General features: G+C 39.1%; 1 protein-coding gene across 5 annotated transcripts in view; it reads left to right on the plus strand.

Moving 5' to 3' along the window:
- Ralgps2 (Ral GEF with PH domain and SH3 binding motif 2) overlaps positions 1-13,769 on the plus strand; it is a 139,045-nt gene that overhangs the window by 104,383 nt on the left and 20,893 nt on the right. For all 5 annotated transcript variants that reach the window (XM_057769272.1, XM_057769275.1, XM_057769273.1 and 2 more), the window contains 3 exons: positions 6,434-6,571; positions 6,710-6,800; positions 12,268-12,335. In XM_057769272.1, coding sequence (XP_057625255.1) covers positions 6,434-6,571; positions 6,710-6,800; positions 12,268-12,335 — 297 coding nt within the window. The remainder of the gene's footprint in view (positions 1-6,433; positions 6,572-6,709; positions 6,801-12,267; positions 12,336-13,769) is intronic.

Here is a 13,769-nt window from a genome sequence, read left to right on the forward strand (position 1 = left end):
ATTGCCTGTAGATTTAATGATAAGGTAGAAGGGTGAAGTCAACCAGTGTAGTCCAGACTCACATCCCGTCTCTGCCTCAAAGCCGTGTATGATCCCGTCATCTGGGGATGACATTTTCTTGTGTGGACCCATTGTCACTGTGTCCTTCAGCCTTGCCTTTGTATCCTGTATTGCTCTGACTGGTGTATAGGGCTGACACCTGTGGCATTTCTTTGAGCAGTCTGCAAGCTTTTCCCAGGATACACTAGTCCCTAAATTGGTTGGTCTTTCACATATACTAGCTATACAAGTTAAAGGTAGCTTTTAAAAGATAAATTCAGCTGGTGAGATGGCTCGACAGGTTGGAACACTTGCTACCAAGCCTGTCAAGATGTTGAATCCCATCTCCAAGACTCACATGGTAGGAGGAGAGAATGCACCTGGCAAGTTGTCATCTGACCTGCATATATACAACATGGCCTGTGAATGCCCACATACATACATACATACATGAATATAAATTTGTGATTTTTTTTTATGCAAGTATAAAGTCTTGTCAAAATGTTTATTTAAATCCTTAAATATATAAAAAGAACTGGGAAGATAAAACCATTTCAATAATCCCAAGAAATACACTTAGAGGTAAAGAATACTGACAAGTGTACAAATAATTGCAAATTAACAATCACAGGACATTAATCAGTTAGTTATACATAATTTGTCTTCATTGCTGTGACCAAGAATTTCAACAGCTTGAGAGTATAAAGTAGCCTAGAGATTCCGAAAGTATGCACCTGAGATAGGATACCTTGGAGTGCTTCCTAACCTCATTCACAGTCTTCCAGAATTTTTCCTGAACTATACAAACTGTGTGCATCAAATATTAACTACTTCAAAATAGAATAGAATAAAGGCTAAAATATGTACACTATTCTTTGCTGCCCTTTGGGGATGTTTGTTGAAGAGAATCTATTAAAGGGAGGCAGCAAGGGGCCTTCCTGAGGAGAGCAGCAGACTGAAAGGAAAGGTTGCTTTGATTTTAAGGGTGCGCACTGTGTCTCGGGAGTGAGTGATGGAAAGGCGGGGTGGCGTCCACACGCACACAGTTAGCTCCACTGAGAACCATCATCTGGATTTGGAAGGAGAGGGAGGGGAGGGTCTTTTCCTGTGGGTAGTAGTTTTTATTAGATGTGCTCAGCTCAGTCTGCGTTATCCAGTGCTCGTGTGAACAGATGACTGCACCCACAGATGGAATGCATGGTCACACCTCTAGAACAAAACCATTACATGTTGAGTTTGTTTTAAAACTTCATATAAAGAATTTTCATCAGAGGTAGACAATTATAGTACTTTTTTGTTGCTCATTTTAGGACATCATAAAAGTTTAATGGTAAATACATCTAAGAATATACTTTGATTTATACTTTATTTCAACAGTTTTCTAAATACTTACTGACCTTTTATGTATTGGCATTCATATAAAAGAGCACATAATGATCCAAATGCAAGTCAAAACAACAAATTCTAGGATCTAGAACTGTACAAAATTTTATACAATTAGAAACAATAACATCAAAAGACTCATGCAGATAATGTGCATTTAAAAGTAAATATTTTGTCTTTTACAAATTTTACACTTCTATAGTTAATATCAGTAAACATGGTTCTTAAATCTCTTTAATTTTGTATATAAAAATAAAATACCCTTACTTAGCCTTTCTAAGTTAACGTGTTTTTCAAATAAAGACATTACTACCATATTAAATAGCACTGAGTTACCAAATCGTAGACTTAAAATCAGTGACACAAATCACATATACAGAAGGTAACATATCAAATGCAGTGTTGGGTAAAGAATTAGAGTACAGTGCCCTATCAGCTGTATATAAAAGGTAGAACCTCATTAAGTCCCGGTCCAGTTGGATTTGGTGAGCTCCCATTAGAACAGACACACTGTCTCAGTGGATGGACCAACCCCTCGCGGTCCAGACTTCTTTGCTCATCTTCTCCCTCCTTCTGCTCTTCAACTGGACCTTGGGGGCTTGGTCCGTTGCTCTGATGAGGGTCTCTGTCTCTGTCTCCATCCGTCACCGGGCGAAGGTTCTATGGTGATATTCGAGATAATCATCAGTGTGATAGTGGGGCAAGGCACCCTCTACTCTGCTGCCCAAGGACCTAGCTGGGGACAACCCCGTGGACACCTGGGATCCCCTCTAGAGCCAAGTCTCTTGCCAACCATAAAATGGCTCCCTTAATGTAGATATCTTCTTCCCTGCTCCTATATCCGCCCTTCCTCCATCTCCACCCTCCCAGTCCCCCAAGCTCTCTCCAGTCTTTCCTTTCTCCCTTCTATCTCCCCCTCTCGTCTTCCCCCAACCCCTCCCTCACCCTCACCCCCATGCTCCCAACTTTTGCTCGGCAATCTTGTTTGCTTCCAATTTCCAGGAGGTTCTATATATGTTTTTCTTTGGGTTCACCTTGTTATTTGGCTTCTCTAGGCTTGCGAACTATAGGCTTAATGTTAATGTCCTTTGTTTATGACTAGAGTCCACTAATGAGTGAGTATTCATCTTTTTGAGTCTGGGTTATCTCACTCAGGATAGTGTTTTCTATTTCCATCCATTTGCATGCAAAATTCAAAATGTCATTATTTTTTACCGCTGAGTAGTACCCCTGCCTTTCCCTCTTGGGTACTGGAATTATAGAGCTATACACTAAGGGTAGCACAAAACTTTTTTTAATAGGCAGTGTGCTGGATAATTTTATGTCAACTTAACACAAAATAAGTCATTTGAGAGGAAGGAAATGCTTCCATAAGATAGAACTGTGGGCAAGCCTGAAGGATGTGTGAAGCACAATTAATAAAAGTTTAGAGTCAGAAATTAGGTTCAACCTCAAGATCCGAAAAGCAAAACATCCAGCCACTGGCTCTTACCTCAAACTCAATCTGAATTGACAATTCTGCCTGCCAAAATCTCAGAATGAGACTGTGTCTGAGAGCTGTTTCCCTCTCTTCCCCCATCTTATATTTCTTTGTAGGTCTGAGATTAAAGGCATATACCACTAGGATTAAAGGCACGCACCACCCGATTTCTATTGCAACTAGTGTGACTCCTGGGATTAAAGGTGTGTGTCACCATAACCTGGTCTGTGAGGCTGACCAGTGGGACTGTTTTACTCTCAGATCTTCAGGCAAACTTTATTTATTAAAATACAGTTGAAATGCTAAAAAAAAAAAAAAAAAAAAAGTAGAGCCTTAATCATTGTGATTACAGAAGGATGAGGGAGACTGTAGGTGGGCCCTGCTTTATGCCAGAAAGCATGTCCCATGACCCCAACAGAAAGTGGGGAAGAAGCCCAGTCTTCGGGTAACGGTCTTATTGGCCCTTGTTTTACTCATACTATAGGAATTCCAAGAAAACTGAAATGGTTTGGGCCAGTTACCGATTATAAATGCTGTCTATCTCATTTTTTAAAATCTCTGAATAGGGAATTTCTAGTCTCTCAAGGGCCTAAGAAAGAAACCGCGTCCCTACCATTCTGAATATAAATTGTGAAGTTGGTAGCCCTCTGGCGTCATTGTTGGTGAGATTGCAGGGTAGCTCAGCTCCCTACAGCAGTGTGTAGATGCTCTCAGTGCCCACATGTGACTACTGCTTCCAGTTTGTGGTACTTAACATAATACTTCAGTAGGTGTATCATACGTAAACTGTTTCTTTCCAGAGAAGTTAAATTACTAGCCTTGTGTATTACAAACTGATAGACTAGAAAAGCAGAATTTGTGTGTGTGTGTGTGTTGCTTGTTTTTACAGTTGGTGTTTAAATTTGGGGCAGTTCCAATCCTTCAGTGTCAGTAAGTGGTCAGAGGTGATGTTGTGGAAGTTATAAATGTAAATATCCACTGCTAAACCTTTCCTGATCTACCTGAGCAGTTACAAGATAATTCAGAACAGTAACAGTGAGCTGAAAATTACCCTGATTTAGGCTGGGATGGCAGAATGAACCCTCTGATTCCAGATACTGTGGTTCTGTTGGGGTGAATTATTTGTAGTTTGGTTTGGTTTGGTTTTTGCTTGTTTTGTTGATGTTTCTGATGACTTCAGGAACTTAGAAAGGAGCTGCTAGAGCTGGGTTCTTGCAGCAGTGTTTCCCTCGCTCCTATTATCAAAGCAATAGCCACGTAAAAACCAGCAATACCATTGGCAGATACCATAAAAATACATGTGCTTACTCCATCTTCAAACCTTAAAAACCTGCATTTTAGACAGGATGCAGCCTGTTCATAAACAACAGCCTCTCTTCACGTAAGAGAACCCTGAAGCATTACCACAAAGAGAAAAACATCTCCTAATTTTTATGATACAAACTCTTTACAGTTATCAAATGTCAGTCTTTGAAAATGTAGACCAAGTCTATAGAACTAATGTTTTTGCTAATGTTTCATATTGTTAAATATTTGGTTATAAAAATCTAGCCAGGCAATGGTAGCACACAACTTTGATCCCAGCATTCAGGAAGCAGAGGCAGATGGATTTCTGTGTGTTCGAGTCCAGCCTGGTCTAAGTTCCAGGACTGCTAGGGCTAGACATAGAAAGCCTTTCTTGAAAACAAAAAATAAAAAGTCTGAAAAATGTTATTTTAGTAATATACTTCTATATATTAGAAGCGATGCAGATGTAATAGAGAAAAGCTATCTAGTCAATCCATAATTACATAATTCTCAGCTGGACCTTTTATTTTGGAACTTCAGTAATTTATAACTGCCGCATTTACAGAGACGCTACTGAATGAAAGCAGATTGGTTTCATGTTGTGAACAATGTTCATTTATTTAATTCATGTATGATATTTGGAAAGGGTTGTCAAGTTTAGGAAAATTATATGGTGTTCCTGTTAGACGCTTAAGTACAACTCAGTCGGTCACTAAAATTACTGTATGGATGTAAAGTGAAATTTTGCATTCCAATTCTACATTATAATTTTCTCCCAAATATATCAACTATAATAGTGTATTAGAGTTTTCTCTTTTTCACATTAAATAATCTATTTAGGACTTTGATAGAGTTGACTTCTAGTCTGTGATTAATTTGGTGGTCATAGTGATAATGTCAGCTATTCAAGTTTATGTGCTAAAAGTCTTTTTAAAGATAAGAAACTTCTTTTAAAGATATAAAACTTCTGAATAGGTTTTCATTTGAACACTTCATGAAAAAAATGTTTAAATAACTTGAAGAATACTGTAAAAACCAGTGTGGCAGGGAGGTTGTGGGAGGAAGGAGGGTGTGTACTGGGAGAGGCAGCAAGCTAGCCAGTCCTCTGCGCTGTGCTGGGCGCCACCTCTTGTCTAGCGTCCTGAATAAATGTGATATGAGCGAATTCAAAGCAGCTGGAATGTTTTTAAGTTAATGGTTATGAATAACATCAGCTTATCGTAGGGCACGGTAAAGGTCCGAGGGCAGCTCCTGAGGACGCGCTGTCCCCAGCAGGTCCCGTCTTCTCATAGCTGTAGATTTCAGGATTTTCTCTGTGAAAACATACTAAATAGTTTCTAAACTTCTTTCAGGAATTTATATGGAAACTAGGGAATAACTGACACTGAGCTAGACTTAAAAGGTAAAGGATTTGATTTAACAGACCTGTATGTACAAGTAGTGGAAGAAAATGGCCAACAGGAAAACTGGGGACTTGTTTAGAAGGCATGGGCCCAAGTCCTGACAGTTCATGAATCACGAAGGCAAAAGTAGGGAAATGGATATGCTTCTCTCCAATGACAGTTTTCTTTTGTATTTTCTCTGTGTGTAGTGAACTCTTGGGAAATATTTTTGAAGTAATAACTGCCTATGTTCAGTACTGATATGACCAAAAGATATATCATTCTCACTGATTTCAGAAAACATGAAGATGGCTAGGAAATTAACTTCAGTTTGTGGTCATAAAAATGATTTCAGAAACTCAGTTGCTGATCTTTAAAATAAATAATATACCTGCATCTACACGATTGAAACACTCTTCATAGCTGAGACTGTCAGCTCTAAACGAGGGTATGAGAAAGCATTAACTTCCCCATGGAAGGCATTGGCTGTATTGACTTGGAAGTTTCTTAGATAAAATAAAAACTGAGAACTGGTAATGGTGAATGCATGTAACTACTGAGATTCCGAGATAAAATGACCATCTCTTGCCACTTCAAGAACTCAGTCTCTTTATCCTTTTGTGTGTGCTGGATTTTTGATTGCAGCCTAATCTATGCTTGGAAAACAACATAAGGAGTCTTTACAAGGAACTTAGGTTTGTATGGCTTGATCCCAGCTCTAGAAGTCTCAACCCCAAGAGATCATGTTATTATATTAATATATTCTAATATGACATGCTAGAGAACATCTGTGAATTGAGTCTTCTTCCCTCTTCACATCACTGAGACTGCAAGTGAGGGCTCTTTGTCGGGTCTGTTCCAGGCATCTACCTGTCGGACTTGACGTACATCGACTCGGCGTACCCATCCACGGGCAGCATTCTAGAAAATGAGCAAAGGTCAAATTTGATGAATAACATTCTTCGAATAATTTCTGACCTACAACAGTCCTGTGACTATGGTGAGTGAAAAGAATGTCTTTTAGAGTTCGTTTCAGGTTTGGTGCCATGTGGCTCAGTTACCTTCAGTTATATTTCTTTCCTTAAGTTTCTAGTTACTATGTACTTTACTAAATAATCATTTGTCATCTTTTGCCTAGATATTCCCATGTTGCCTCATGTCCAGAAATACCTGAATTCCGTTCAGTATATAGAAGAACTACAAAAGTTTGTGGAAGACGATAATTACAAGTAGGTCCATCTTCAGGTTTGGGTGATGCTTTGTCTGGTTCTCCACTTTGAGCCTTCACCCTTTCGTCCGATGCGTTTAGACTTCTAGTTATGAAGCACAGTGGGAAGGGTAATTACATGTGTTTCTTTTTATCACGTCGTATGGGTGAGCCAGTATGCAAATGCTCCCGCTTTTCTTTATTTAAAAGTAGTCTAGCTTTTAAGCCAGCAGATGCTCTGTAGGGAAGGAAACTGAAGGCAGCGCTGACAGGCTGAGCTTGATTCCAGGCCCACATGAGGAGGATAGAACCAATTCATACAAGTTAGCCTCCCTCAAAAACTAAATACAGTAATTTAAAAATACATTTTAACATTCTTAAGCTGTAAGCAACACATTTAATTCAAAACTGAGGGTTTTTTTTTCCTTTTCCTTGTATACTCAGACTTTTTTCTTACAGAAATAAATATTTCTATAAGTAGAAAAAAAATTATGCCATTCACAAAATACAAAAATTGTTCCTTCTTAAATGATTATTTTTAGACACATCTTTGAAAGTGATTTGAGAGACTGTTTAAGACTTCCTTTCCCTGAGTTATGGTACCATTTAATAAATCATACAGTCCTTTAGTAAGGACCTTTAAGCCATAGCATTTCTGGTTCCTTGTGGCCTTACTTCACATCACAACTGCTGGGGTAGAGAGGCTATGCTTTTTGTTTTTCTTTTGGTTTCATTTGTTCATTTTTTCCTTTGCTTTCTTCATTATGTCTGGTTTTCCCTGTATTGCCCAAGGTGTCCCACATTGTGCTCAAGCAGTTCTTCTGTCTCAGACCATTGAGGACTGGATATGCAGGTGGATACCACCTCACAGGAGCATTGTTTATTGCCAAGCTTTAAAATTGAACTTTGTGTCTGTAGTCCTCTCCCAGCCCCCAATTAAAGGGCCTGTTTGAGCTGACAAGATGGCTCAGTTAGTAAGGGGGTTTGCTTCCAAGCCTAACCACATGGTAGGAGGAGAAAATTGACTCTCTGTTTGATTAAATTTTTCCCCAGGCAGACTCAACACACACAGGTCTACTCACCCCTGATAGGGAACCTACTACGAATTCAAGTACGGATACCACCAAAATCCAACCTGGTAAACCAATGAGTTTTATTGGAGTTACTTACAGGAGTGGAAATGCCTCAAAGACAGCTGTATCACCAGAGCCCACCAAGCCTGGAGCGCACTGCACGGCGTGCAGGCGGCTCTTCAGGTTGAAGAGTGCCCTCAGTGACTCTACAGGCAGCTTTGCCAGTCTCTCTGTTTCTTCCGGGTGCTGGCCTGGTCTCACTCTTTACAAGTCATCTTGTCTGGAGTGAGTCTCAGCAGTTTGACTTGTGTGCATCCTGGGAAGGAAGCCCTAGAGAGTCTGGTCAGTTTCAGGAAGTCCCTGAAACTGTTTGGAACTGTTTACCTTCCTGCTTAAGGAGCTTCCCAGAAGGATGGAATGTTTCAACCTCAGAAGAAACTATTATAGAACACTCAGGGAAGTCATCCTCTGTCCTTCTTGCTTGTATTATGGCTCCTGTGCACACAAGAATGAATAAATGGAGAAAAAAAATGTAAAGGCATGTTTTTAAAACATGCCAAAATAGAAAGAATTCAGTGAGTTTTTTTTCCAGTATTAATACTATAGTTTTTCTTATCCCCTTTGACTAATTATGATCTACTTTGTACTTACAGATTTCAACAGTCTTAATTCTGTGGTATAGAATTAGTCCCATTGAAAAATTAGAAATTCTGGAAAGTTATACATTATTTTCTTCTGATATTAAATTTATTAAGCTCTGAAAATACTTTTATACATCTAAAATTGTGTTGTTTGAAAATCCCTTTATTATCATTTTCTTCCCCATATCATATCATTTTAATTTCTCTCTCAGCTTTTACACAAAATAAATTTTGTTTATATACAATGACCCACTTGAACCTAATATGAGGGTATTATTAGCTTTTTAAGGCTGGAGTTTCACAGACCCCTTACACCATGCTGTGTCTTAAGTTTGATGGTCTGTGTCTTACTATTTAGCTCTTTTTTCCTGTGCCGCTAGTTACTACCTCTAGTATAAATACAGAATTTACACATGGCAAACACATTTTGTCCAGGGAAATATGAACAGTTATCTTTGTCCTAAAATCTCAATACAAGTATCTATTAAAATCCCTCTCCAGGACAAGAACCTTACCGACATAAAGAGTATTATGTAGAACAGTCTAAGAAAAACCTATACAATTATAGAGAATTGTTAGTTTTTACTGACTATAGCAAACTTGTGTTGGAGTTTTTATTAAAGCTAATTGTTTTGTGTGTTGAGCCCTGGCTGTCCGGGAACCTACTGTGTAGACCACAACACTTGGAATAATAACTGATCCTTGCAGTGCTTTCCCTACTACTGTTAGATGCCGTAGGTAGCATTGGGATGTAGTCAGCCAGCTCCCATTCAGTGCTAGGAAAGGTAGACAGTGTGCCCAACAGAGGGTGTGCAGGGAGTGCAGTCTGCTGAGCCGTTTGTCTGCACTGTCAAGTAACTGGAATATAGTTTTTTATTTTCTTAGGCGATGAAGGAAGTGATATGTGATTTCATTGAAACGTCCAAGTCAGGTAGCACATTTGCCTCTGTTTATAAGGTCCTTGATTAAGCCCCCAGTGCCACCAAAACAAAACAAAAGACAACTTAATGAATTTTCTTTTTGTTGTTGTTGTTGTTGAATAGCAAGATTTAATAAACAAAAAGCTTAGATTCAGCCAATTGTGAAATGACCCATTGCTTGAATGACACGCAGCAAAACTAAAACAAAACAAAAAAACAAAAACATTACTGGATTGGATTTGCTCCAATTCTGGTTGTGCCATATTACAAATAATTTATGTCTTCATAATATATAAATTGGGTCTGAAGTTCAAGTCCCATTTAGGATACCAAAACCACTCATTGTTCAGAGTCATTCTGATTTCCACCCAGATTTCTATCCTGGTGGCCAAAAAAGTAAGAGGTCTAAACACAGAGAAAAGACATAAGACATAGACCCTGACCATTCCCAAAGCCTGTCCCTGCAGGTTTTGGTGGAAGAAAATAACTCTTACACATATTCAGTACTCCATGAACTGGCTTACCAGTTTTATAAGCCTAGGAATAAAATGTAATATGTACCAATAACCTTTTCTTGTGTGTCAAAGGAGTCATAGGGTACTCAGTCTTCTCTGCTGGTGCCTCTTCCCAGGGTGTGTGTGCGTCTTCCCTCTAGGAACTCCTACCACAAAATGGCACAGGTCTGTTTATATCACCAGCTCTCTCTCAACAAATTCTTCTTGTGGGAACTGGGGCTGCATCTTATTCAGATGCAGAGCTGGAAAGTAATGTTCGGTGGTGCCTGCTGATTCTGTTTACAAGAGAAAACATTGGGACATAAGATTTTCTCGTGCCTAATTGTGCTACGTGCTTAATGCCCTTCGTTCCGTGTAATCTAGAAAACCATCTCATAACAACTGTGCGGCAATAATCCTGACAGTACTTATTTTTGCTGATCTTTCTTATGATGGTGATCATTTCTTGACTAGTGGAGTGCTCTTTCCTCTGTTGGTCCCATTTTCAGGGCTTTTGTTCCTTCTCTTTCTTCAATACTGTGCTTTCACTTTTTCCTCCTAGTTCTCTACTGTAAACATGTCCCAGGTTTCATCCTGAACTTTGCTCTACCTAATCCCTTTAAGTTTTCTTCATGCTAGAGGTGCACTGTTCCCTCTGCAGGAAATACCTGCTGGTTCTACTTGTCATAAATCCCTACCAGGCATCTCTGCTCCACCTTTTCTCTGTCATCCTAAGCACCAGAGATACTTTTTTTCCTTTTCTCAAATCAAATTCATACTAAACAAAATTTTATTTATATATATTTATCTATTACATATATAAAAAAATCATATAACACAGATTTTCTGTTCATTCAGACAACTTAGTAATACAAGGCTTCACAATTACACCAAGACATTTTCTACGATTAACTGCTTCAGTATTGTTTCCCAGGATTGCTTTCACTAATAAAAATCAAAATATATTTCTGTGGAACTCAAAACTGGGTACTTAAATGGAACAAGTAACAAGAAATTCCCAGCATTAGCCACCCCCCACCAACCCTCATACAGCCCCTGATGACCAGGATAGCAGTGAGTGAGAGCCACCCAACACAAAATCCTGCACTTATTTTAAAGCACTGTGAGACTGGTTAGTTTATGTCTTTCTGGGTTTTGTTTTTAGCTTGACTGTGCAGTTGTGAACTTTGTAGATGGTGTCATGGTGTGAAAAATAACTGCACATGCCTGTAAGACAAGGACTGAGAAGCCATTTTGGGAGCAGTCTTGGTATTTCTGTAGACCTTTCATTTCATAAACTGGATCGTTTCATTTGTTGGGTAGTTCTGTAAAAAGGTCTTAAAGTTTTCAGTATTAAAGTCAAGCCAATAGTTCATCTTGTTGAGAGTCTAGTGTAGTGATGAGGTGAGCAGGCCTGCTTTTCGTGTCCTGCCCGACTCCCGCACGGCTAGCTTAGCCCCGGAAATAACAACACACAAATTGTATTCATTTAAACACTGCCTGGCCCATTATATCTAGCCTCTTCTTGGCTAACTCTCATATATTGATTAACCCATTTCTATTAATGTGTGTAGCACCACGAGGTGGTGGCTTAATAGGAGGATTCTAATCTGCTTCCATCTCGGAGAGGAGAGCTAAGGCGTCTGACTCACTTCCCTTCTTCCCAGCATTCTGTTCTGTCTACTCCACCCACCTATGTTCTGACCTATCAGGCCAAGCAGTTTCTTTATTAATTAACCAATGAAAGCAACACATAGAAAGAAGACCCACCTACATCAGTCTAGAAATAAATTATATGTTAAATACATTAGTACATTCCTGGACTTGATTGTCATTTCATTAAGTGTATGTCAGTACAAATCTAAATCTATTTTTGCTTCTTGGTTGGTTTGTGTGAGGCAGGATCTCAAACTGTAACCCAGACTGGCCTAGGTTTTATTATGTAGCCCAGGCTGGCTACCATGTCCAGTGTAATTAAAATCATGTTTTAGTAATTTAGTAAATGTCTTTAGCTGTGGTGAAATGTTTGGTACCTTTGTGTGGTAACTAAAGAGCCGTGTGTGTGTGTGTGTGTGTGTGTGTGTGTTTTTGTTTTTGTTTTTGTTTCTGAGTATTTTGCTGTCTGGTGCCTGTGTGGGTCGGAAGAGGGCAGGGCATCATATCATCTGAAACTGGAATTACGATGGTTCTGAGCTACCCTGTGGGGCTGAGAATTGAACCTGGGTCCTCTGGAGGTCTCTCTGGTGCTCTCAATCACTGAGTCATCTCTCCAGCTCCCTATTGGATTTTTTGTAAAGAAACATGACTTTGATATTTTGTCAGTGTTCATTGCTTCTTACATTTTGCTCTTTTAAAATTTAGGCTCTCATTAAAGATAGAACCAGGGACAAGTACGCCACGTTCAGCTGCTTCCAGAGAAGACCTAGTAGGTTAGTCCATAACTGTTGGTTGGTGCATGGTTTCCTTGGGGAGGGTTTTTTTTTTCAAGGTGGTTTCATTATCAAACAGTGGACCAGATAACCTGATCTCATAAGAAAGAATTATATTTCAAAGTGAGTGAATATTTAGCATATCTTATACTGCTTACAAAAAATCATTTTGGGTATTAAAGTATATCAGTGCTGTCTGGATTTCTGTTTTATTTTGGTTTTTAATTAAAAAATTGTTTGTTGATTGTCAATAATGTATAAATAAATGTTTCCTAGTTGAGGAAAATAAATATGATACTAACAATAGATTTACGAATATTATCTTAATTAGTAAGAATACAATTTAATATTAGGCAATGAAGATATTTCTATGGTCAGAACAAAAATTCTAATTTAAATAATTATAGAATTCAAATTTAGTGACTTTGGCTTTCAGTGATGGGCCACATGTTACAAATACAAATACCATACTTCTTTATCCATAGATTTACAACTGGTTTTTAATGTACATAAATCACATCAGAAACACTAAAATGGAAGAAATTAATCATTAAAAAATAACTGATAAGTGCCTTTTTAAAATTACCAACATAGACCTTCAAACTAAGCTTTCTAGTGCATACCTAAAAATCTGAAGTCCTGGTTCATCCGGGAGGAAATGAGCTGCATGACACTGTCCAGAGGAAGCACGCTCCAAGCAGAAGATGCTCATTCTGATTCTCTTAAACGTGCTTTTCTCCTGTTTGTTCCTTTAGACAGGATCCTGCTGAGTAGCTTGTGCTGGCCTCTAACTCTCCATCCTCAGGCCTCCCCCTCCCCAGTGTGGGGTAAGAGGTGCACACCACCATGAAGAGTTTGTTTGCGTTTTGTGGGTTTTGGCTGTTTTTTGTTTTGTTTTGTTTTTGACATGGTTTTATTCACTGTAGCCCTGGCTGGGCTGGCATTCACAGAAATCTACCTACCTCTGTCCCTTGACTGCTGAGATTAAGGGGGTAGGACCAGCAGATTTTTGTTGGAGAGTTGTTTTGAAAGCTACACATTATGAGCTGTTTTTTTATTCCCATAAATCAGTTGAAGTGTCAGGCAGTGAGGTAATCATTTCTACCCTGAGCCCTTGACCTAGCCTACACATTTCATTCAGAGAAACCCAAAGCCGTGTGTAAACAGGCAGGGCATCAAATTGAAACTGAGTCAGAAGACCTGGGTACTATGTCTAGATTTTTTTTTTTTTTTTTTTTTTTTTTTTTGGTTTTTCGAGACAGGGTTTCTCTGTGGTTTTGGAGCCTGTCCTGGAACTAGCTCTTGTAGACCAGGCTGGTCTCGAACTCACAAAGATCCGCCTGCCTCTGCCTCCCGAGGGCTGGGATTAAAGGCGTGCGCCACCACCGCCCGGCTATGTCTAGATTTTTGTCTGTGAATTAAGAGCCCAAACTG

Source organism: Chionomys nivalis, chromosome 5 (genome assembly GCF_950005125.1).
Source record: "Chionomys nivalis chromosome 5, mChiNiv1.1, whole genome shotgun sequence".
Taxonomy (NCBI): Eukaryota; Metazoa; Chordata; class Mammalia; order Rodentia; family Cricetidae; genus Chionomys; species Chionomys nivalis.